This window comes from Penicillium chermesinum, assembly GCF_028974085.1.
Source record: "Penicillium chermesinum strain IBT 19713 chromosome Unknown utg000009l:1.0-952002.0:1.0-954369.0, whole genome shotgun sequence".
NCBI classification, from domain to species: Eukaryota; Fungi; Ascomycota; class Eurotiomycetes; order Eurotiales; family Aspergillaceae; genus Penicillium; species Penicillium chermesinum.
Genome location: NW_026695319.1, coordinates 268,019 through 291,823, shown reverse-complemented (window position 1 = coordinate 291,823; position 23,805 = coordinate 268,019). Strand labels below are relative to the sequence as shown.

Here is a 23,805-nt window from a genome sequence, read left to right as displayed (position 1 = left end):
TGGCGTTCCTACGTCGTCTTCTCACCACCACTCACTCGACAACAAGAGTTAGTAAGAAGTGTTCTACTCAACCTTCGAAGATAGACCGGGGTCGGCCGCGAGGACAATTAGATTGTTACTCTTGTATCAAGACAACCAAAAATCTGTGCATAAATATTTGGTTCTACGAGTCAGCGAAATCATGAGCTTGAGCCAGGGCAGGGGCAGCCATATGATACCCACTAATTCAAGCGCATGATTATCATTCAAGTGTGAGATTTTCCCGCCAATGTCCAGGATCTGTCAGAAGGCCTTCGCAAATTTTATCGGTCTGACCTCGACTCTGGTATCAAGACCACACTCTATATAAGCAAGAGCACACAAGCTATGCAGAGCACATAGTCAACCCATCAGAATACGTTTTAGTTGGGGTTTCGTCTCCCAAGCGTGAGAGCTTGTGAGGGATTTCCTTGGCGTAGACGGCGGGAATTGTATATCTGCCACAACCTTCCTAAGGGATGGAACTCTCTCCCTGTTATCAGCCCATCTACCATAACTACCGAGGGAATCTAGCAACAAATATCTCATAGATTTAACAATTCGCGTTCAATACATCAAAACTTGGTACGGACCATTAGACTGAAAGAGGATTGACGGCCTGAGGCATACAAATCACCATTTGTCTGTCGCGGCTCGGTGTGTCGCGTTTGTCCTCCGCAACCATCTCCAAAATCATGTTGGCAGATACCCATCCTACTCTCCTACATCATCTTTTATACTAGTATACCAAAATTCTGATGTCAGAGCCGTTATACACAATAGGCTTGATCATCTACTCATCACAGAGTTGCTCTCTGCAACCACAGCGCCCACTTCGAATCGTTCACAATGGCCGACGGCCCGGAAGCAGAGCCTTCATCAGGCTTTCAGTCTTCGGAAGATGAGGCCGAGGAAGTTGCAGTCGAATCACTGGTACAAGGACGTGCCAAGCGAAGCACGGCAGGAACGCACATGTCCGCCCTGATCGAAGCTGCGGCCGATGACGACTTGACCCTACTTTTCGAGGAGGTGGAGGATGACAATGACTTTGCGGCAGAGGCCGACGGAGCCGATGAGGAGGACGAAGCGCTCGACTCCTCCTCAGACGAGGATGATCAAGGACCGAACGCGACAAATGACTACGAAGGCGAGAAGGAGTTACAGAAGGCAGAGCGCAAAAAGCGTCGGGCACAAAACGACCTCCGATTCCAAACCTTGCGCAAGCGCGTCAAGATCGATCCCACCGCCGTTTCGTCCGTTTCAGTTCCTCCCCGCCCGAAGAAGAAGTCGGAACGAATCTCTTGGATACCTACGGTCGAAGATGGACCCACGCGGTCATCATCGCGTCGGCAGACCATGGTTAACAAGGAAATGACACATGCCCGCTTGAAGGATAGCCAGGAGAAGCGCATTCGCATTATTGCAACAATGAAGGAGGCAGAGAAGCGCAAGGCTCACCTCAAGCCGAAAGCAATGACCCAGGAAGACCATCTCGCGGAAGCGGCACGCATCGAGCGTCTCAACAGCAAGAGTTTGAACCGATGGGAACAAGCCGAGAGGCGAAAGGCAGATGAGCGACGGGCCAAGATCGAAGCTCTTCAAAACCGCCGTCTGGAGGGGCCCGTCATATCCTACTGGAGCGGATTGGCTACGTGGGCAAACGGTCGTCTCATTCGAGTAGGCAAGGCAGAAATCAAATCGAAGCCGGAGAAGGATACTACGAAGAAAAAGAAGTCCGAAAAGGAAGACAAGGCATCCGTGCCAGTGCCAACGCCAGCGCCAGCACCAGCGGAGGAAGGCTTGCCTCAAGGTACTCCAGGTCCAACAACGACCCCAATTCCAGGCCCTGTTCCACAAGCAGATTCCTCAGCTGTTCCTCCAGGCGAACAGTCCCCAGCAGTGGGTGGTTCGACGGCCGCAGCTTCTATGCCAACACCAAACCCACCCACAGATGAGTCTATACATCCAGTCACGGCATCTCCTTCAGTCTCTACCAACCACCAGCAAGAAGAGCCGGAGGGCAAGCAGGCGGACAAAAGGAACATAGAGGAGACGCAGAAGGAGTCGCAGGGCGAGAAGGCCTCCGAACCGTTACCGCCAGTTGTCCCAGAGAAGGAAGAAACCAAGGTTGCCGAGGAAGGTCCCTCAGAGCCTGTACGTATGTCCCCGGAGGGTCACCCTTGCCAACTGTGGAGATTGTCACCCGTAACGAGCGCGATGCCTCCGAGAAACCCCTTGCCAATATCCCCTCTGGGGAGAAGGACCCGGCGGGAAAAGTGGATTCTATGGAGATTGATGCGACTCGCTCAGAGTCCAACACCGCCGAAGCCGCCAAGGCGAAAGAACTCCCACCAACGACCGGTTCTCCACCAAGCGCCAGGGTACCAGACAATCTAACTGAAACGGCCGGGGAAACCACCCAGACCAAGTCTACATTGAATGCCACTGGGGATTTGCCAGTGCAGGTTACACCGTCTGATACTCCAACTGCCCCGCCGGTCTCTCAGGCCCCTCCAACCCCTCATAACGCTCAAACCCTCCAAGCTCCTCAGACCACCACGCCAACGCCTGCCGCGCCTGCCCAAAATAATGCTATCACAGCACAAGCAGATGGCCCTGGCGCACTGGTGCCAAGTCAGCCACCCGTGGTTAATGAGGCATCTATGCAACCAGAAGTCCCGGCACCTCCACCTGTCATCGAGTACACAGGCCGCAACTTGACGATCCTCGAGAACTTTGACGATCGGACCGCCCATAGCAAGAAGTATAGCATGTACTTCAATGCCCGAAAGCCCCCGAGACTTACCAGTATGTGTCCCGCACCGATTCGTGAATTCGCGGAAGATAGCCAGGAAACTAATTATTTGCTAGAAATATCCTCCTCCCTGTGTGTCATCACCTCCCTCCCATCCCGGTATCGGGATCCTGAAACGGCACTGCCCTATGCCAATTCCTACGCCTATGGCCAGATCCGACGTATCATGTCGGAGGGGTACATCTGGAGTTCGATGCTCGGCTGCTTCGTGGGGCCTGGCGAGACAGCAGCGCGTGGAGTTCCTGCCCGGTTCCTCGGAGGGGAGAAAGAGCTGAGCGAGGGGCCCGAATCAAAAGAACCCACGACAACCGAAGCTGCAGAGACGTCCGAACCGCGCAAGAAGCCGGCTGCTCCGACCGAGCCAATGGACGTCGATTCGTAAACGGGCCGAGCCAGCGACGCATGCATGTACTAGTATGATATGTCACAATAGATACCCATTCAGTTTAGAAGCTCCAAAGTCCTTCAACATCATCCCGGCCCCACTTGATATCATTGACTCAGTGGGCATCTCACACGAAAACTCTGTCAAACTCTGTCCAACTCTGTCCAAGTGTCAGTTCAAACTCAATTCGCGCTGTCACTGTCACAGCTCCGAGGCAGCCGCTGGCAGAAGCCAAACTTAATCGTAGTTTCCTCAGCACTCATTGCCTCATACAGAGCAGCCCATTGTCCGAGGTCGCTTGTACAACTGGGCCTTCCGTCGCTTACCGGGAGGTAACCGTGGTCGCCTTCCCTATCCATAAATAGCCGTCCCGAGGTCTATTGTTTAGCTCTTATCAGTTTGAACCTGACGATGTCCGTCTCATCTTCATCGTATGAGGCGGCGCATTTTTATATAGCTGCAACGCTATTGTGCCTTATCTCTGTGCCGCCTCGTACAGCGCCTCCGTCCAACGAAACACACTCTCTGTTTTGCCACTAGACCAGCTCGGCAATCGTCTCTAGTTATTCGGCAGTGGAGAGAAGGAGCAATTTCAACCGTCTCCCACCGGCTCAAATTTCACCGAACCGTAGCCGCCGGACCAGCTCTAGACACCATTCTCGTATATCGTATCCAGCCTTGATGTCATGGTATTCGCCAGCACCCTCTATTCATAGAACCGTTGATCGAGACTTCACATCGATCGGTTCCAGAAGACAGGCCTCACCGTCGCGAAGGGAGGAGGGTTGTCGTGGGATGCGACACTGGCCTCATCGTGGACCCTGTCAACCCCTCCATGACAGCCGATCTCCACTGATTTTCCCTCAGCTCCACTTGTTTCTTTTTTTGTCTGTTTTCTTACTCTCTCCCTTCTTCTTCAGCGTTTGGTAGCTGGTTACGTGGTCCGATCTGCCGAGCCCTAGCATTGCGCGGTTCGCAAGGCCCAGGCCTGGAAAACAGGGGCATCTCCATCGACGCGAAGTTCGGCTAGCGGAAGATCGACGTTTAGGATGGTGCCTAGTAGTGCCTGGACGGGGAGTCAAGTTCTAGATTCCCAAGCACGGACTTGGCTCGACGTGTCAAGGACGTGTCACCCTGGCGGTGGGGACTTTGGAGGGGTGGTTCCACCGTGTCTCGTTTGGGGTTCTCGAACCTCTGCACTTTCCGGTGGCTTGTCCTCCAGGCGGGAAATCCAGGGCGTTCACGGCTTCTAGTACCTACACGGATTGCCGACTGCCCTATAACTTGAAAGATCTGTGGATGGCGTCATGGGGGTAGTTTATTCTGAAAGTTTATCTGTGCATTCGTTCCGAAGATGTCGTCAACCAAATAGTAATCTTTTTTTTGTTATTGCATCATTTGAGCCCTGAACTGGGAAAACCCCAGGAAGGCATGATGTGATGTGGCGTAATGTTAGAGTTCCAGAAGGGTACGCAAGTACGGAGTACGGAGTACACGATCCTGAATCTGGGACTGTGTACTCTAGCGCTTGGGCAGATCCGACTTCCTCCGGAAATAAGCTCCCCCCCATCTGCGAGATCAAACAAGGAAAAAAAAAAAGCTGCAGCTTCTACGCGCTGTGTACATAGTGGGGGGCCCCCTCAAGGTTGGCTCGAGTGTTAATGTTAACCCCAAGGTCAACACCCCCAAGGTTATCCGCGCAATGTAGGATGAATCTACCGAAGAAAAAAAAAAACCGGAAAAAAAAAATTAAGAAATAAAAACTCTGACTATGGGGAATGTCGAGAGATCCACTGAAGATAAATATAGCGAAGAATCAAAGGCGTGCGGTGACGTTTGCGGGTAAAGGGGAATTGAGTCAGCCCCGGCTATGGCCTGGAGGATTACGCGGTCCTCATTGGCGTCCGGGGGCGATTGGGAGGTGGTACCGGCACACTGCAGGTGGTGGGGAACTTGATCGTCCCAGAAGTCTAGAACATCTTCCATCGCACGTTCTCTTGTCCTGCTCTCTCGTTATTTATACGGTCTAGTGCCCCTGGTCCCCTCTGTTTACAGAAGACCTGCCTTGCTTCATTCCCAGCTATTGCCACCTTTATCGGCCATATTTTCCATAGACTTCTCTGGTATGCCCTCCTTGTTCTAGAAGCCTTCCTGTTGGCTGGTCTCATCCTTATCTCCCCCACTCTGGGTAGATAACCGGGATGTGGTGATACCCTTGCTAATGCTTATCAGCCTAGACGAGATCTTGCACATATTTGCGGGGTTCTAGAAAGGGGAAAAAAGGGGACAAAAAGAAACTGGTTGCCCAGTTCTTCTGCAAGATCCCGAAATTCCTAGCGGTCAAGAATCAAAACGGTCAACACGCAATTAAATCACGCAACTTTGTGCTCCCCCTTTGTGCTCCACTCCAGATAAGATAGTGAGGCATTTGAATGAAGCCATTCGGCTTCACCGCCATCCATATGACTCAATCTTCTCACCGTCGCTTTCCTTCTTCTCCTCATGCCTCTAAGTCTAAGTCCTCTCGTCCTGTCCTACATCGACGGGGTACTTCGGCTGTGAACCCGTCCATCTCCAAGCTGGGCCGTGGTCATTCTGGGCATTCGAGGGGAAGCAAGGATTGCAACGAGGAAGCCTCCGAGTTCGACATGTCGGCCAGTTTTCTCAACTTCTGGTAAGTCAAAGAGATTTCTTCTATATTTACCCTGAAGGACCTGAAGGGCCTGAAGGTTCTTATCTCTGCATCCTGCAGGGGCATCCTGGCATACCGTCTCCCTGGACCGTGCGGCTGTGCTTATCAGCCTTCTTCAATGTTTTAAAATAACTAACACCGTCTCCGTAGTGCCATGTGTGAGAAACAGATCACCGTCCCCAACAATTCCCTCCTCTACTGCAGCGAAAGGTATGTCTGATGTCTCACTAGTGATCCTTATTTTAGGGTCTTGCCCCTCCCCGATCTCCCCATGTCCTCCTCCCCAGCCTTCCTCTTTCCTAAATGAGCGCGCACGCGACCAAACCCTAAAAAGCTTCTCCATCCCTTATTAACACCCGCTCTAGCTGCCGCAGAAAAGACTCTTGCAAGCCTCTCTCTGCCTCTCTCCCTTCTGTCACCAATATGTCCTCCATGGCAGCCACGTCTCCACCAACCTCTCCACCCCTCTCTCCCCGAACCATTGTGGCGCCCATGACTCCCACACGCCCTATCCCTGCCATCAGGATACCCGCCGACGCCCACGATGCCAAGTCAGATCTTGACCCCACGGAATGGAAGCCGTTAATATCGGCCCGTGGCGCCGGCACCTCGCTGGCCTCGTCGGATGCCTGGACATACTTGTCCCACTTCCACGGCGGCGACAACAGCATGCTCATCCGCCGCCCAAGCCGCAGCAGCGCCAGCCTCCCCGCTCTGGTCAGCCATGAGAGCGCTGTCGCGGTGCCCTCGCTCACCCACACTCCTTCCACCGTCGCTTCGTCTTTCAGCAGCACTGCCTCGGATGACCTCGTCTCCATGTACGAGGCTAATGCTGCCCAGCGGCCCTTGCCCTCCCGCCACCACAGCTACTTCTCGGCGCCCAAGAGCGTTGAGCTCATCGTTCCTCATGTCGCCTCTGTGACGGAGAAGGACAACGGTGTCATGGCTTTCCATGAGGCTGCGTGGGAGACCCGCAAGAAGACCGCGCCGATCACTATGACCAGGGCTGCTGGACAGTCTGGTATGCGGGTCTAGAGTAATTAAGAGGATCTCATGGTGTTTTGTGGCACTTGTTCAGATGAAAACTGAATTGTGGGATTTTCCCTTCTGCGTATCTTCAAACCCTTGTCTTGCTTTTTTGGGACCTCGAGCGGAGGCCGACGATATACGACTGATGGATTGCTGGAATTGGGCTGAAACAATGATCATCTTCTCACGTGTTAGCTTCCGGCCAATAGACTTCTTTAATCTTGGAAAATTTTTATGACCCCAGTGTGGCCATTGGCATGTGCATTGGTTTTTTACCCTAAAAATAGAGAAAGATAGGAAAAGGGGGTTAAAGGCCGCGCCATATTGCCCAGCAAATCGGATAGATGGATGTTGCCCCGGAAAGCCCAAGTTCGGTTTGAGTACCGTATCGATTCGATAATGAGGCCTTTCATATTCCCCGTCACTACGGAGTAGTACTTTCGGAAGCGAAGTTGGAGAGATCTGTGATTTCCAGAGGCCTGACTACTGCGTAGATCATACTAGAAGAAAATACCCCTAGCTACTAGTACTCGGCAAAACGGCAAAACGGCGGTGTCGATCCAGGCCGCAGAATTGATTGCCAAAACCTTAGGAAAAGTACATACCTTCGCAATAAATCCACGAGAATATGAATACACGAACAACGGAGCACACTCAATATCCCAAGCCAAAAAAGAGCGAAGGGCCTCCGCCAATGAAAAAGCATCAATTTCCACCAAAACCATCCAACCCACTGTAACAACTCAACAGGAGCGCATCAATCTCAATACAACGACACCCCCGACCCCCCCTAAAAGTCAGGAGAGGTGAAGCAACAAGACCAACAGCCCTGGCCAGCCTGATACAAAGGCGAAGTCTACGGGGAAAAAAAGAAGAAACGATTAGCACTCGAAGCCCTTAACAAGGACGAAAAAAAAGGGTAAAAACAAACAAAGAAACAGAAGAACTTACATAGGGCGCCTGACACTTCGCCTCCTCTTTACTACCAAAGCAAGTCCCCATACAGAACGAGTTCCCCAAATCGAGCCCATGGCTCTGCTTCTCACCGGTTACCGGCGCAACGACCGAGCCGGGACTCATCGAGTCCACCGGCGCGATGCCGCCGCTGGGCACATTGCCCATGTCGAAGCCTCCCTCGGACCCTGACCGGAGCGACGAGTCCGAGGCGTAAGGAATTGGCTGTTCGGCAGGGACATCCGGGCCGTACCCTGGCATGGGGGATCCGTCATGAGAGATATTCTCCTCGTTGCCGTTGCCGCCGGTGTAGCCGCCGTGTTTGGTTGTTGCGCCATTGAAGCTCTCCACGTCTGGCGTAGACTGGAGGCCGCTGAGGCCCGCGGGCATGGGGAAGCCTTCCTTGGGGTGGGGCTTGCGCATGCCGTGGGGGCTGTTGGCGGCGTGGGCGATGCTGTGATGCAGGGCTGGGTTGGAAGAGGACGGCCTGGCGGAAGCGGAGGCGGAGGCGGCGATGGACATGGAGGCGGACATTGAGTAGGAGGCGATCTTGTGGAATGTGCTGACCTTGGCTTTGGGGGTCAGGTAGTAGTGCTGGTATAGCATCGGGTTGTAAGAGGCCGATGCAGACGCGGACATGGGGCTTGCTGGAGAGGCCTGGGCTGGGGTTGAGATGGGGGTTGGGGTAGGCTGGAAGGACTCCACGGAGGGCGCATAGGCGTTTGAGATAGGCATAGGCATCATTTGGGCGGAGCCTGAGGTGGCTAGGAGGGCCGCCGAGAGGGCGAGGAGGGAGTACTGCATCTCGGTGATGCTTCACGGTTGCTGGCTGGTTAGAGGGTAGCTAGGCGCAGTTGGATGTCGGAAGCGTAGTTGGTGGAGAGAAGATTGGGAGAATCCGTAAAGATGGATTACATGGAGGTCATATTGGCGAGAACGCATTTCTGTCTCCCCAAGGGGTATATTTGGGACTTGGTGCACGCATTCTTGGATACGCGTGCTGGAATGCGCGTTTCGTATACAAAGCTGCGGTTCCAAGGTTAAAGTATTTGGAGTATGGAGCGCCAACCTTAAAGAACATCATGATGGGGATTCCCCATCATGGATGATGATAGCAATTGGGGTATCTAATTGGCATGATTCCACCGGCATTGAGAAGTCGTGAAGACGTAAATATGAATATTAGATGGGCACGGTTGAGAGCGAGTACTGCTCTTCCCTTTGCGCTAAACCACATTTGTAGGGTACGTGCATGCGCCATTGGCTCTTGTATTGTTTGTATGTAAACTGTTTTAATACTTCCAGGGTTGTGCCGATCGCCATAGTTCCGGGATTCGAAGCTGTCCGTGGTTGAAGAGATCGGCGCTATTGGCCCAAGGCTGCCAAGTCACCTGCCAGTCAACGGGGTATAGTTATGACAGCTACTCCGTAGTGGATACATCAGTGGGTGCTGGGCTGTTATTCACGGCTGTTCTCATGGTCAGTTGACTATTTTTTTCGTGTCTGGTGGTGAAAGCGGCGAAAAACCCACTCTTCCACACAATGAATACGAGAGATCGGCCAGATCCTACCACCTTTTAGCCGCAGTAGCGACGTATATTGATTTTGCAGAGTTTTCAGAGCTCCGATAATGTCACAGCAGAGTAATTGTGGTCATCCTATGCAGATTTGCCAGACTCCTGGAAACCCCGAGTTGAAACCCCGAGTTGTAGCCCTGTGCATGGTTTCTTATACAGCCCCATCAGGACAGGACGAGATTTATAGAGGCAAGATAGAGTGTAATCAGAAGAGTGCTCCGACACCCCAGGCCTAAATATGGTTAAGTACGACTGGCTGTTAGCTAGACGTACTGCAAGCTGAATCTGGCCCACCTCGCAGTTACCGTGCGAGTCGTGATAGTTGTACTGCTGGGCAGACAGCTAGGATGCCTAACTCGGTAATTGGACGGAGCTTTGATCCGGCCTTTGTTACCTCTCGAATGCTCATACCCACAACCACCAACTGCTCGTGCGGCAAGCCTCCGCGAAAGGTAGTCTTAGGTATCATGCGATACCCTGCCCTCATTAATTAAACCCCCCCGCTCCGGTCTGGAATACAGAGAGCCTTGGCATGCCCACACAACGCTGTCGCCTGGGGATGGGGTTTCCAATGATGTTATGACATGCGCCTGTCAACTGCTCGCCATTATTTAAGAGAGGCTTGCTCCCACCCTTTGCACCGAGAGGCGTTACCGAGCAAGCTCGCCTGCAATCAAGCAACTTTGTAGTTGGTAGCTTTGGGATTGGACTGGGATTTGTCATAGATAATATGCTGTCCACTGGTCCACGGGGCGGGGGGAAGGCATGGGGTCTCCTTACTGCAGGAGCGAAGCCCCGGGTTCAACACGCGACTGCTGCTTGAAAGATCCACGGGGGAGGGAGCTGTACGGTATCCCGGAGGGGAAATCTTTTCCTGATCGACCAAAAGTCTCGTTACTCGGTTAGCCTGACCTCGTCAGACACGACGCGGTGCAAGGGTTTTCGCCTCCCTTTTCAGCCATATACAAAACGCAACCGCGCTTGGACACGCAGCGTCCAACAGCAAAGGGAGGGTTGAGTTCTGATGGCCATGGAGGTTCGTATACCCCGGAAAGTTTCTCATTACCCAACAATGCTGGTGTCTGCGTGTAACTGTGACGCTCGTTTGGACTCTGAGTGTCGAGTGGAGCCGGAGGCCCCAATAACCTCGCCAGGAATCATTTTCCATGTCCGAGGCCAATCGACGCCGCAGAGAGGAATCATTTTAGGGCTTCGATTTCCCCTCTAGTTTTTCCCTCGAGAGTGTGGAATCTCATCCGTGCCGGGTCTCGACGAGATTTCCACAGAGGAAGACGCCGTTGGGATGCTCTTAGGATCAAATTTCCTGCCCTTGTTGAAGAGAGGCACTTGTTCTGAACGGACATACATTCTGCCAAGGCTCTTTAGGCTCTTCAGGCTCATCTTTGGCGGCAGTCTGAGAAGTCCACGTTGTCCAGAAGCCATCCCAAATAACAAACCTCAACACGACCTCCACGGCCCAATGCGGTGCATGTCACTAATAATCCCATGAATAAACAGCCTCAAGCCAAATGAATGGCCTGCTAACCAGGCAGAACGTGACCTCTAGGTCCCAGAGGCAAGTCGGACCACTAAGGTGCTTCTCTGACCGTGCACGTGAAAAAACGGCTGTTTTCAGGAAGCAGGGCGACTTATCAGGCAAGTTGATGAAAGTATACCCCTGATAACGATCGTTACTTAGCCTATGCGACAGCGTGGAGAACGACTTTCGGATTTCCCCTATTTCGATCAGCGACTCCGAAACCTGAAGGCCACGAACGGGTAACCACGACCCTGGACCAGCCAACAACAAACTCATTGAAAGAACTTGCGAAACGATCCATCCATATCGGCCCATTGGCGCTGCAGGGTGTGATACTGGCCTCGCCGACCATGTAAGAGCCAGCACCAGCCAACAGACATTGACCAGGAGATGGAAGCGGTGATTACTTGAATCGGCTTCATGAATTTGGAGCTTGGATACTGTCGACTGACACATCTTGCTGCTTTGTACCCTGGGTCATAGTCAAACTTGACACCACTCGAGAAGAAACAACGGTCGCTTCGGAGACTAGCTGCCGTCCTTATCGACATTATCATCCAGGGCAGCTTCAATTTTTGTAACAGACAATCATCGGAAGAAGGGATATGTGCGGCATATCACAGCCTGGTAACACCGGCAATAGGATCTGGCCCAGGACTGGGAAGGCTGGCCCTTGATGCCCACATCGCCTCTTTCTTATTGTGGTGTTATGCAGCGCTCTGTCGTCTTTCATATCTGTGGAATGGATCCCGATGTCGACCCTTCTGAATGACGTGCATTTTTGAATTAACATCCAGTCTAGCGCGTTACTCGTTTGATTTCAAGAGTACAACAGCGGCCGTTGACCTTCGCGTTTGCGTATACATGTGGAAGAACGAAGATACGCAAAGGGCGACTCTTGGGCCCTGGCGGGAGTCTATGGAAGACTTTGTGACGGCTAAGTAGCTTTCGATGGAGCTGGTCGGAAGGGCTATGGCACGTCCGCCGACGCAAGATGGGACCAATAGGGGACATCGTATCGAGGAAAGCTTCTGAAATCTTCACGGAAACAAAAGGACTGCATCAGCATTAACGTTTCTGGCACATTGGAATCATCGGGGTAAGTTACCTTGGACATCTTGATTGTTGGCTAGATCCCTGCGCCGGATCAAGCTCGACCCCTCAGAACAGGCTACTAGGCGACCCTTCCTGCTCGACTATCAGTGTATCCCGGAAGCGAGGGAAGGTCTTTATCATGACTTTAGGCGGTTGCTTGACGTGAGCACGTATGCCTGGTACCCTCGACTCAAAGCCCTGCCCCAATTAGCACCAGGGTGGCGAAAGATGAACGAGACGAACCTCACCTACTCCTTCAGGTTCGCGTCAAGTATGTAGCCCTTGCAAGGAACCTATTGGAGGAAAGGAGAAAAGATGTACAAATGCATCAAATTTCTACCACCTGGATGGCCAACTGGCAAACTTCATCGAATGGCGGAGGTCACGGTGCCGGGTAAGGGAGAGAGGATGCTCGGTTGCTAGGAGATGAAGTCAATATTCAATCATGAGGCTGATACGACCCCAGTACTAAGGCTTCGAGGCTTGGCGGTCGAAGCGATGGCCAGAGAACTTTCCGTGCCATCTGCGAAAGTCTGAAGAACTTTCTCTGCAGTTGCCTTTGCCAGGAAAAGAGGGAGATGAGGCGAGGAAGTGTTCTACCCGAACCCACCAACAGATCCAGTAGGGCCTCTGGACTGACCCAATAGGGATGCCGCGAGCAGAAAGACCAAAACACCAAGTCTTCAGATACGTCAGTCCCCATGACAAATATGAATTTTTGAACTCTAAATCGCCAATTCACTTGCCCCTTCAACTCGTGTTTTCCCGCATGCTCCAACCCGGGAAGGCTGAACGGACGTTGTCGAAACCCTTCGATCCTCCATTCACCTCTCTATGGCCCGAGTAGACTTGCCAGCCCGCCAATCCGTGCCCTCGATTGGTCAGGACACCTTTTCCGTCCCGGAACATAGCATACCATATGTCATATGTGAAAGCTCAACAACCTTCGAGCATCGCAAAGGGCGGCCCTGGCGGGCTTCCATAGGCAAAGGGCCTGTTCGATGTCCATGAGGGATGATGAGATCCACATAATCCCGTGGGAGGGCACTTACGCTCGCACCCTTTCGCGAGTCGGAGGCAGTTCACGAGCTGCCTTGCAATTCGCAATGCATAATACGCCACGTTCCTAGATTGGACGGGAGAGTAACAGGGGTCCAAGACCCATCCTCTTTTCACTCTTTTCTCCCCTCTCCCCAAATATTTCCTTGCTCAGGTCTCCACGGATCCCTAGGCCGGTTGAGTCTTCATTTTAACCTGTTGGTCAGAGCAACAGAGTGTGACAAAAGTATGGCCACCCACTTCACTTCTACTGTTATGCCCACTACCCCCACTGTATCGCTACGTCTTTCTATCTCTTCAGCCTCTATTTGCGCTCTTGCATTTCTTCTCCCCTCCAGTTCTTCTTTTTTTCTTTTTTCTTTTTTCTTTTTTCGAATAATTTTTGGCGCCGATTTTTGAAAGCGATTCTTCCTTTCCCTGCTTTCTCTCCAGTGCCCTCTGACCCCCTCGTCTGCAACCAGGTGGGAGTTCACTAAAAGTCTGTCTTTTTGATCCCAGACACAGTCTACCGAGACAAGCTTCTGTCCGGAGCAGGCTGCTCGCCTCCTCGAATCCTGTATCCTGTAGAGGGGCTGACTCTCCTAGGCGGCATTCGTCATGTCGAGCCGAACTTCACGAAACGAGGGAGCTTCCTCCAGTAACGCTAATTCGAACCGCAGCAACAATAGCCGCCAACGGCAAGCACAGCCAGGCGGGGCACCGAGGTAGGCAAAGCACCATCTTTATCATTGATCGTGTTCTCTTTTTTTTTTTACCCCTTTTGCCCTTGCTGTCCTCTCTTATGCCCGTCTTCTTTCTGCCCTGTTATCTTTTCCTTCCTGTCTTTTTTTTTTCAAAGAAAAGAAGGCGAGAGTGGAGCACAACCAAAAAAAAAAGCCCAATTCGTATTGGTGATCAGATGCTGAACTCCGTCATCCTGGGGGCGCTTTTGTAGGGGCAACAACGATGTTACCAGAAGTTTGGAAAACGAAGCTCGCGAGTTCGCCCTTGGCCTCAACCTCGAAATAGCCTATTATCACGCATTCCTCAACAAATTGCTCAATGTTATTTCGAAAGGTGACGATGAGTCCATTGCCCGTGTTATCTCGGTCATCCGCTCGGGCGCATCGTACACCGAAATTCTTGATGTGATCGACCAGGTCTCCGAGAACAACGGCTTGTCCAACGGGGACAGCAATTCAGGGTTTCATGGCCCCGGTACTTGATCTTGCCTCGACGTCGCTCAACATTTTTTTTTCTTTTTCACAGGGAGGAAAGGGCAAGACTTGTTTCCACCCGAAGCGTGGAAACAGTGGGGGATCTGCGTGACTTTCGGCGTGGGTGTGCGGGTTCAAGTCGATAAGGGTTGGCTCGAACCGGCTTTTATGGATAACCCGGCATTTATGGATAACCCGGCATTTAGGCCTGATGAAGTTGCCAGTACGGTTGGATGTTCATGAATTACAACAGGTGTAATGACCCTTGATGATTTCATTCTGTTTGCCTTTCGCCGCTAGGCAATAACTGCGCTGGTTCGGCACCTGTGATATCTGGTTTCCACATACGGTTGGGGTTGACTAGACTCGTACAAATTGGATGACGAATGCGCACAAGACTCGATTGAGGCAGGAAGCCGAGTCATAATTGCTTCACTGGCTTCGTGCTTTTACCTTTGGCCGCGGGATAAGGGATGGCAAAGGGCAAAACATCGAAGACGTTAGCTCATATTTGAGAAGCGGGGCGTGCGACACATCGCTGATATCATCGCCCGTGGCTGACGTCCGTGTTTGGAACTTTAGATCCCTAGAGTAACTCACTTTGTTTGTACAGAGATTCCTGTCAAGTATTCCCCTTGATTTCGTGTGCCTATTTGAACCCAAACTGAACCCTTTAGAGCCATTCTGAAAGACATCGAGTCAATATCCCGAAACCATGTACCGGCTTGGAACTGGCAAAGAACGCATGGATTATAACCTCAGAGCCAATCGCAGCCACAGCCGCAGCCGCAGGCCGCCTAGATCGAGCTTCGGGTCACTTTGCAGGGGTCTGCGTTTTCATGAAGACTGAACCCAGCCCGTTCTGGCTCCTTGTGGGTGGAAAGCGCAGAAAGTCCAAGGAGAATCAAGTCTCCGGTTTCATGGCACTTGCATCCCAACTATGAGTGTCAGTTATGTGGTGTCAGGGTCCAAGGTACGCTCTAAAAACGGTCTAGCCAGTGGCTCTGTGGGCTGGAGACGGAGTCTATCTCCGTGTGGCCGGAGCAATAAGCATCGCCTGATGCGCATTGTGGATACGCCATGGCCCTTGTTTCCCACCCTAAGCCACTTGCCTCTACTTTAGGTTAGTTCTGCAGGTGGTCCTGGTCAGGTATTGCTACGCAAGCAGTCCCCAGGACACTACTGTTGCCCAGGCTCGAGTCTGACCCGGTAATGCTTTGAACGTGTGCCAGCCGATCCGAGCCTATGGCAGGTTGACTCCTTGGGGGCACGCCTCTTGCGGAACAGGATCGTTGCAGAGTGCTTCAGGAGCCATGGGCTTACATTGCCTTTTTCTCCGTTTCTCCTTTTTGAACCGACAGACGCCAGTTCATCGCTTTCGCCCTCACATCCCTGACACATTGACACATGTGAATTGCGAGCCTCTCTCTCTCTCTGAGACGGAGTTCAGACGAAGAATTATTCACAACGAGCTCAGGCATGCACCCAATTGATGTGGAATTCATCCCATCCAACACGGCTCTCCCCGATCCCAAAATCCCAGCAGCGCATACCCGCGGTACCCCAGCGAAAACATCCCCATCAAGGCATCAATAACACTCGAGTAGCCCCTTTTCCCCAGGAGAAGCACAACTATTAACCAAAGTCGTCCACACACGTCTCCATCCCGTCCTTCCAACACCCGCTAGCCAACGCCCCATTTCTCATACACCCCGCCCCCCCCTTACAATTCAAATACTCAGCATAGCCGCAGCAACTCACAACTCATCTGCAGGAATTGCGAGCCATCAGTACCTTGTTCCTGCAGCTTCCTTCAGGCTTAGAATACCCATAGACCACTGGCAGGCAACTGTGCTAGGGCTTGTGTTGACACAGCTGCATAGCGAGCTCCGATTAATACCTGACTCCTTTTCGCTGCTATTATCTAATCAGAGTCACGAGAATATTCTCATATACGACATGAAAAAGCGCATAATCCTAAGCCTTATATCTCTTATGTTCTCGGCGTAAGAGGTCTTGTGCTGGGGGTTTTAAGTTGTACGAAGTGTCCGATTAGTCGCGGCTGGCGGTGCCGGATAAAGCTGTGCTATGCGTTCAAGATAGGGCTTGGGTATTGCCCCTTCGTACGAGGGGTGGCTGGTTCTCGGCCTGTGGCTTTGGAGCGGAGCTTGTGTCAATCCTCTCGGCGCTAGGTGCAGATCATGTCTAGCCCTTTCCCATGAGGTAATACTAGTGTCCCGGATTATCAGGCGCTGAAGGAAGAAGGGGTTTTTGACGAAGAAGAAGTGAGCTTTGCAGGCATTTACATGCCTTCGCAAGTCGAGGCTTGATATGCAACGGTTGCAGATTCTGCTAGGCGCTGGTCATTTTGATCAAATTCTTTCATTTCCGCAAATCTAATAGAAACCTAGTCCAAGAAACCGTATCCACACATCCATCCGAGCATATGCATTCGTACGTTTTCATAACTATAGTCTTTTTGGGTTTTCTAAGGAGTGCACCGACCGGTGAAACGTGGATATAGCGAGCAATCACGCACGGTGTAACGGGCACACAGCCAAGCCAGGAATCGCTCCAGGCCGAGACCGTAACCGCCATGGGGGGAAGTACCGTACCTATTCAAGAATTAGAGTCTATGCCCGCGGGGGTGACAAAAAGGATAAGGGAAAAAGAAGAGACTTACTTGCGCTGGTCGGTGTACCAGTAGTATGGCTTAGGATCCATGCCCTCATGCTTGTAAGCGTTCATAAGCTCGTCCCAGTCGTCCATTCTCATACTTCCGCCGACAATCTCGCCAACGCCGGGCATCAGCACGTCGACACTCTCGGTAACGCGGCGGTCACTGTCGTCCTTCTTCATGTAGAAAGCCTTGATCTCGGCGGGGAAGTGGGTAAGGAAGATGGGCTGATTGATAATATCGGTCATCTTGCGCTCGGCAGCCTCGGCAATGTCGTCGCCGAACTGATGAGGTTGGCCCTCCTCGTTGGGAATGTCGTGCTCGCGCAACCACTCGATGGCGTCGGAGTACTTCATGCGACGGAAAGGTCGCGAAGGAGGCTTGAAATCGGGGTTGAGCTTGTTGATGTAACCAGCAATCTCGGGTTCCGCGAGGGTAAGCTCGATCACGCGGCAAATCATGTTCTCGAGATGATCGAGCAGATCATTGAATGTGATGAAATCCAGCTCGGCTTCAATGTGGGTGTACTCCGACAGATGGCGGCGGGTGAGAGACTTCTCGGCACGGAAAGATGGGCAGACACAGAATACATCGCCAAGCGAAGGCAGACAGGTCTCGAGGTAGAGCTGGGAGGACTGGGTCAGGTAGGCGTTCTCGCCGTAGTAGTCGAACCCGAAGAGCGTGCTGCCACCCTCCACTTGGGTCTGGACCATGGCAGGTGGTGTCACCTCGAGCATCCGTTGTTCCTCGAAGGACTTTCGGAAAGCGCGTAATGTTGCGGCGCGTACCTTCATCACCGAAGAAGAGGTCTCACCACGTAGCACGAGGTGGCGGTTATCAAGCAGAGTCTGGGGGTCGGCATCCTGTGATACACGGTTTGTAATGGCCTCCTTGTCACCAGCAGCGCGGCCGATAATGGTGAAAAAGTCCGCGTGCAGCTCACGGTCGTTGGGGGCGTGCTGCTTTGGGGGAACCGAGCGCATCTCACCGTGGATGGCAATTGAGGTCTCGAGGGTCAAGGTCAAAATGTCGTACGTCTTGACCATGTCACCTGTCAAGATAACCTGGAGGTAGCCATAGCCATCGGCGAGGGTGAGGAAGACATAGTCCTTCTGCGCGCGCATACGGTGCACACGGCCGAGCACGCGGACTCGGGTGCCAGGGGTGTCGGATTCGGGGGTACGCAGCTTCACGATCTCAGGGTCGGTGGTGTCCAGGCGAATGCGGACGGGCTTGGGCAGCGAAGCATCCTCGGTAATGACAATCTTCTTTGCATCCTCAAGTACCTTCTGGCGCTTGTCAGCTTCGGCCTTCTCACGGATTGCCAACTCATGCTCCTTAGCAGCCTTCTTCTTGCGCTGCTCCCACAGGTTGGTAGCCTTCTTCAACGCCGACTTGGTAGCGGGCTTCCACTCAAGCTTGGCAGCAGGATCGACATTTTCGCCGGGCGCATCGGTTTGGGATTTGCGAGTCAGATATTGGATGCCCTCAGTGGTGGGCTCATGGTGCATGAAAGCATACACGAGAGTTTTGTAGGGCGCGGATTCAGTGCCGGTGGCGGTGGCGTCGTCGAGGCCAACATCCTCGTCGATGTAGATTGAAGGGGCCATTCTGTGGAAGCCAATTGAGGGTAGGGATGTGGACTTTTTTGTCAAGGGGTTTCTAAGGTGGGATGAGTCGCATTAATAGTGTGTCTCGCATTGTGAGTCATCGAGGGGATAGATAAGAGCACTGTGCATCTTCCAGGCCACCAGCAGGGGGGCTCTCCATACCAGGCTTCAATTTGGGAAATCAAGGCGACCACGGGATTCAATGGCAGCCACGCGACCCCAATTTGTAGAATCACACACGTCGGGGAAATCGGCGGAGGGGTAAATTTTGAGCGATAGCGATGGTTCCCCACGTGTGCCGTGTTGCCTGAGGCAGCGACGCTTTGACCTCTGAGGCTTTGATAGTTCGGTCGGATATTTCAATTCAAGTTAGATTGTAGGTAGTTTGGCTTTTCATAAGTGATCTTGGAGCTCTGGAATCTTGGGATCCTTGGTCAGATAGAAGCCTGAGGCTTCAGTCGGGAATCCCTTGCCATAGTAACTGCCGTGACATATAGAAGTACAAGAGGAGATGAATGTGGGGGACTGTAGCACCTGCAACTTCGGAGAACTATTCTGAAATCCAAATCAATGGACAAACACAATAATTCGAACATCTCCTTAATTAATCTGCCTTTCGTATTCATGTCCTAATGTGAAAGGTGGATCAATACCACATGGGACCTCCAAGTTGCGCATAACCGTCACGTGCCCACAACCCATGTTCGCTATCTTTTAGAGTTTAACTCCATAGTACTCCAAATCCTATGGCTACCAAAAGCATCAGAGCTATGTTTGAGGAGAATGAGCTGGGGGATGACCTGCATTTATTTTTTTTTTTCAAACATTTATCCTACCATTCAAGCTGAAATGCCTGCCGCTGAAGCTCGAAGCACCTGCCAGGCATCGTCATCCAACAAGTATGGCTTCAGTCTGTGAAATATGCTATCGTAGAACTGTGTTCCCCTAACTGGTTGATCTGTGTTTGCGGTTAGTCAAGACTCCGAGTTTTCTGAGAGATCAAAGAATCTCTAATGTATTTGCCCAATTCAAACAAATTTTCAGCTTCGATTTGGGAGGATTGGTGGCGAGATCTGTACCACGGCTTCGAGTATAGTCATGCATCAGGGCATCCATGGAGAGATCATGATCCCGAGCAGACACAAGGCGACTTGGAAGTAACATAAGTACTAATATGTCCCTATGACCTCACACAGGGGCACGGCGCTGGTGATTGGCGGGGCGCCCTGTTCCAGTACTGCAGGAGCCACGGAACTTTGAATCTGGGGGAATTACTTTGTTTTCAGGCTCCTAGACAGGGGGGGCCGATAAGGGGGCTGAAGAACATGAAACTCTGGCTTCAAAACAGATCTACGATCTTTTTTAGTTTAATTAATCAAGGTGGTTGGGTCGAACTAGTTCGCGCGCCCCTTTACGGTCCCCCTAAAAACTCCCCTTTTTACCATATGGGAACCATCTCCACCAGGGATCTCTCCCCTTTTCTCTTTCCTTCATACCTTCTTTTTTCTTTTTCTTTTTTACTCCTGCAGACTTGGGACTCTGGGGCTTGTCGTTCACTGTAAGTTGGACTCTCATCTCTTTTAATCCCAATCCCCTCATCTCCCCTCTCTCTCTATTTTCCCCCTTTTCCCTTGACCCCTCGGCACTTCAGCCTTGTACCCGTCTGGCGTCCCTTCGAATCCACTATCCCCTTTTAGCTAATGTCTTTTCTCCTCAGACTTTCTTCTTCCCCTCCCTCATTTGCTTTCTTCATATGAGTTTGTTCGTACATATTGTGCGACATTCATAGGGAAACAAAAAAAAAAAAAGGTTTAGCCGCAGGTTCGTTCCCTCTTGGCCCCAAACCCTCGGGATGAACATTCCAATTGACCTGCCCTTCTAGACACGTCTCTCGTTTCTTTCTTTCTCCCTCCCTGCGCGCCGAATCTTCTTTTTTTTCCCCTGCTTCTTTTCCTCGACAGTTCCCCTGAATGCAGCCCTGAAACCCTCGGTTCCTCGGGCTTTCTTCACACCGGTGTTTCTCCCTCCCCCTGAGGACCACCACTTTTGGTCGGAAGTCTTTTGGTCACCTCGCCATGCAAAACTCGGATGCATCGAGCATCTCGAATAGCGCGCGCTTTGGACCCTCGAAATACAATTTGCACGGCGAAACAGGCTTTTCTCACGGCGCATACAGTTCCAATAACAACCCGCAAGCATTCTCGAACCGCTCCCGCCGCGCCAATATTCCGGCGATAAATACCGCCGCTACAGGCCAAACCGCTGACATGGCCGCCGGGGCTGGGTTCGATATGAACTTCACCCCCCTCCTCCCGTCACAACTGTTGGTTGGCAGTCCCTTCCAGCCCGGCACCCCGTCTGCGTTTGCGTCCCCACAATTCGCCAGTTTTGGCGGCTTTTCACCAGTCAATGGTAACGGACATGCGCAGAACTCGCAAAACCAGCTTGGAAGTCCCACCCAGGGCATGCAGGGTTTACACAACTCGGGGATGTACCCGGGCATGATCTCTACCGATGGACTAGGTGCGTCCCAGCTGATGGGCCCGCAATCTCCCATTAATGGCCTGGGTGGTTTGAATGGTGCTGCGTTAGGCAGCCCAGCTGCGTCAGTCTCCCCAGGGATGTTGTCGGGAACCAGTCGTACGGTGTACCTAGGAAACATCCCCGCTGAAACAAGCGCCGAGGAAATCCTGAACCACGTGCGGAGCGGGCAGATCGAGTCTGTGCGCCTACTGCCAGACAAGAACTGTGCCTTTATCTCATTTTTGGACAGCAGCTCCGCAACTCACTTCCATTCAGATGCTATTTTGAAGAAGCTGGCAATCAAGGGAAATGACATCAAAGTTGGCTGGGGTAAACCGTCTCAGGTCCCGACGTCCGTTGCTTTGGCAGTTCAACAATCTGGTGCCTCTCGCAATGTTTACCTTGGAAATATTGCGGAGGAAACCTCGGAGGACGATCTGCGTGAGGAATTGGGTAAATTTGGCCCCATTGATACGGTGAAGATTGTCAAGGAGAAGGCAATTGGATTTGTGCACTTCTTGTCCATCAGCAATGCTATGAAGGCCGTCACCCAGCTTCCTCAGGAGCCGCAGTGGCAGGCACCGAAGCGTGTGTTCTACGGCAAGGACCGCTGCGCTTACGTCTCTAAGACACAGCAGCAGAACGCGGCCCAATTCCTTGGAATCGCCCCAGGATATGCGCATGTTTTGAACTCGGCGGATCGGGATTTGATCTCGAATGCGCTGGCCCAGCAATCAGTCGCTGCGGCGGCTGTGGCCACTACAGCCGGAGGAGTCAACAACCTCGGCAACAGGACTATTTACCTTGGAAATATTCACCCCGAGACTACTATTGAAGAGATCTGCAATGTGGTGCGAGGTGGTCTGCTGCACCATGTGCGCTACATCCCGGACAAGCATATTTGTTTCGTGACTTTTATCGACCCCACCTCGGCCGCCTCCTTCTATGCCCTGAGCAACCTGCAGGGATTGATGATTCACAACCGTCGATTGAAGATTGGCTGGGGTAAGCACTCTGGGCCTCTTCCTCCCGCTATCGCCTTGGCTGTCAGCGGCGGCGCATCACGAAACGTCTATATTGGAAACTTAGACGAGGCTTGGACAGAGGAGCGCCTTCGCCAGGATTTTTCGGAGTATGGTGAGATTGAATTGGTCAACACGCTGCGCGAGAAGAGCTGCGCCTTTGTGAACTTCACCAACATTGCCAATGCGATCAAAGCAATTGAAGGAATGCGCAACCGAGAGGAGTACCGCCGATTTAAGATTAATTTCGGAAAAGATCGTTGCGGAAACCCTCCACGCCAGGCCGGTAATCACGGCAATGGCTCACAACAGAATCGCAATGGGAACGGCCTTGAGGGGCCCCAGTCTCCCTCTCCTGCCTTGAACGGCTTCCAGCAGAACCTGAGCCAGTCTGGCTCTCAGTCCAGCCCGACTCGCCCTGCAATCTCACCCGCACCGGGCTCTACTGGCTCTCAGAATGGCCAGCAGCACCGCCATCCTATGCATGCCGTGTCATCCCCTCAAGGAGTTCTCAATGTGGGCTCTAACAACCCCCCTGACTATGTACCTGAACCAGATGTCTGCTCAGCAAGCACAGGAGCAAGAGGGTCACTTGGGAGATTCCCTGTCCCTGGGTGGCTTGCAAGGACAATCCCAGGCACCACCGCAGCACTCCCTCTACAACGGGGGCAGCAGCGATCTTGCCAGTGGAAACATCGATGCGCCGCTGCACCAGCACCAGCACAAGCCCTCTACCAATACTTATTTGAGCGTCGGAGGCTCCGGCCACGGCCACCATGCAACCGCTAGCACCAGCAATTTGAGTGTTCCCCGTGCATCACACTCCCGAGCCGTGAGCTTGCCGTCCTTCTCCCAGGAGCCCTTTGGGCCAGTATCTGGACAACCTGGGCATATCCGCACTGGGGCTTCCCACCAGCCCCAGGCTAGCTTCTCCAGCTTTTCATCGGCTTTGGGTGGGTTGAACCACCCTGGCTTTGGACTTGCCATCCAAAACGAAAGCTCCCTGCCCGGCTGGGCTGAGGAGGAAATTGGTGCCAAATAAACGCTATTTCACTCTGGAGATGCATCTCGACTCAAATCTTCTTTGGTGAACTCTAATGGCAATCTTCTGGACTGTTCTACCTTTTACTTTCCCTCTTCTCTTCTCTTCTCTTCTCTTCTCTTCTCTTTTCTGTTTCTTTCTTTTCTTTTCTTTTCTTTTTTTAACATATAGTTCACTTTACTGTGATGCCATTTCGTCCTTCAGCTTCGTTTCTTGTATTGGTCTTAATATTTCTTTTTTTCCCCCTGACTCTTCGCCATTCTCTTCTGCCTATTTCTTTTTTTTATTATCTCTGTTTTGACTCCACCTACATGCTGTCGAACACCCTTCGCCTACGACCTACTTTTCGTAATAACCCTTTACCCCCTTACCACTTTGTATTGCTAGCTGGCTATGTCTTTTTTTTTGGTTCATTTCGTTTCCGATTTTTACCCATGACAAGGGAGGTAATGTTGACGCCGGTTTTCGATTCTTCGGGGGAGCAGACAGTGGGGGGTGTCCGTGGCGCGCTGGCAGGTTCTCAATCCTGAAGATAGCCCTATGTCTGCCCTACTCTTCTTCTCTTTTTATT

The 23,805-nt window shown here is 52.2% G+C and overlaps 7 protein-coding genes across 7 annotated transcripts; 4 read left to right on the top strand and 3 right to left on the bottom strand.

The window, feature by feature from the left end:
- Positions 1 to 867: 867 nt before the first annotated feature.
- N7468_010543 (putative signal transducer) lies at positions 868 to 3,215 on the top strand (the record flags this gene model as incomplete). The annotated part of the gene is made up of 2 exons (XM_058479838.1): positions 868 to 2,172; positions 2,214 to 3,215. 2 exons carry the CDS (start codon positions 868 to 870, stop codon positions 3,213 to 3,215), a joined length of 2,307 nt encoding a protein of 768 aa, XP_058325361.1.
- A 2,465-nt stretch (positions 3,216 to 5,680) lies between these two features.
- N7468_010542 (uncharacterized protein) lies at positions 5,681 to 6,930 on the top strand (the record flags this gene model as incomplete). The annotated part of the gene is made up of 3 exons (XM_058479837.1): positions 5,681 to 5,892; positions 6,061 to 6,120; positions 6,276 to 6,930. Coding segments are annotated over 3 exons (927 nt in total), but the record flags the coding sequence as incomplete, so codon positions are not given.
- Positions 6,931 to 7,729: 799 nt separating this feature from the next.
- Positions 7,730 to 8,697, bottom strand: N7468_010541 (uncharacterized protein; the record flags this gene model as incomplete). The annotated part of the gene is made up of 2 exons (XM_058479836.1): positions 7,730 to 7,795; positions 7,891 to 8,697. 2 exons carry the CDS (start codon positions 8,695 to 8,697, stop codon positions 7,730 to 7,732), a joined length of 873 nt encoding a protein of 290 aa, XP_058325359.1.
- A 2,585-nt stretch (positions 8,698 to 11,282) lies between these two features.
- Positions 11,283 to 11,561, bottom strand: N7468_010540 (uncharacterized protein; the record flags this gene model as incomplete). Its single annotated transcript, XM_058479835.1, has 1 exon — positions 11,283 to 11,561. One exon carries the CDS (start codon positions 11,559 to 11,561, stop codon positions 11,283 to 11,285), a length of 279 nt encoding a protein of 92 aa, XP_058325358.1.
- Positions 11,562 to 13,761: 2,200 nt separating this feature from the next.
- On the top strand, positions 13,762 to 14,603 carry N7468_010539 (uncharacterized protein; the record flags this gene model as incomplete). The annotated part of the gene is made up of 3 exons (XM_058479834.1): positions 13,762 to 13,868; positions 14,120 to 14,361; positions 14,413 to 14,603. 3 exons carry the CDS (start codon positions 13,762 to 13,764, stop codon positions 14,601 to 14,603), a joined length of 540 nt encoding a protein of 179 aa, XP_058325357.1.
- Positions 14,604 to 16,662: 2,059 nt separating this feature from the next.
- N7468_010538 (asparagine--tRNA ligase DED81) lies at positions 16,663 to 18,647 on the bottom strand (the record flags this gene model as incomplete). Its single annotated transcript, XM_058479833.1, has 3 exons — positions 16,663 to 16,767; positions 16,900 to 16,975; positions 17,044 to 18,647. 3 exons carry the CDS (start codon positions 18,645 to 18,647, stop codon positions 16,663 to 16,665), a joined length of 1,785 nt encoding a protein of 594 aa, XP_058325356.1.
- Positions 18,648 to 20,722: 2,075 nt separating this feature from the next.
- Positions 20,723 to 23,234, top strand: N7468_010537 (putative differentiation regulator (Nrd1); the record flags this gene model as incomplete). The annotated part of the gene is made up of 2 exons (XM_058479832.1): positions 20,723 to 22,708; positions 22,749 to 23,234. The coding sequence occupies 2 exons, from the start codon at positions 20,723 to 20,725 to the stop codon at positions 23,232 to 23,234; spliced, it is 2,472 nt and encodes an 823-aa protein (XP_058325355.1).
- Between the last annotated feature and the right edge of the window lie 571 nt (positions 23,235 to 23,805).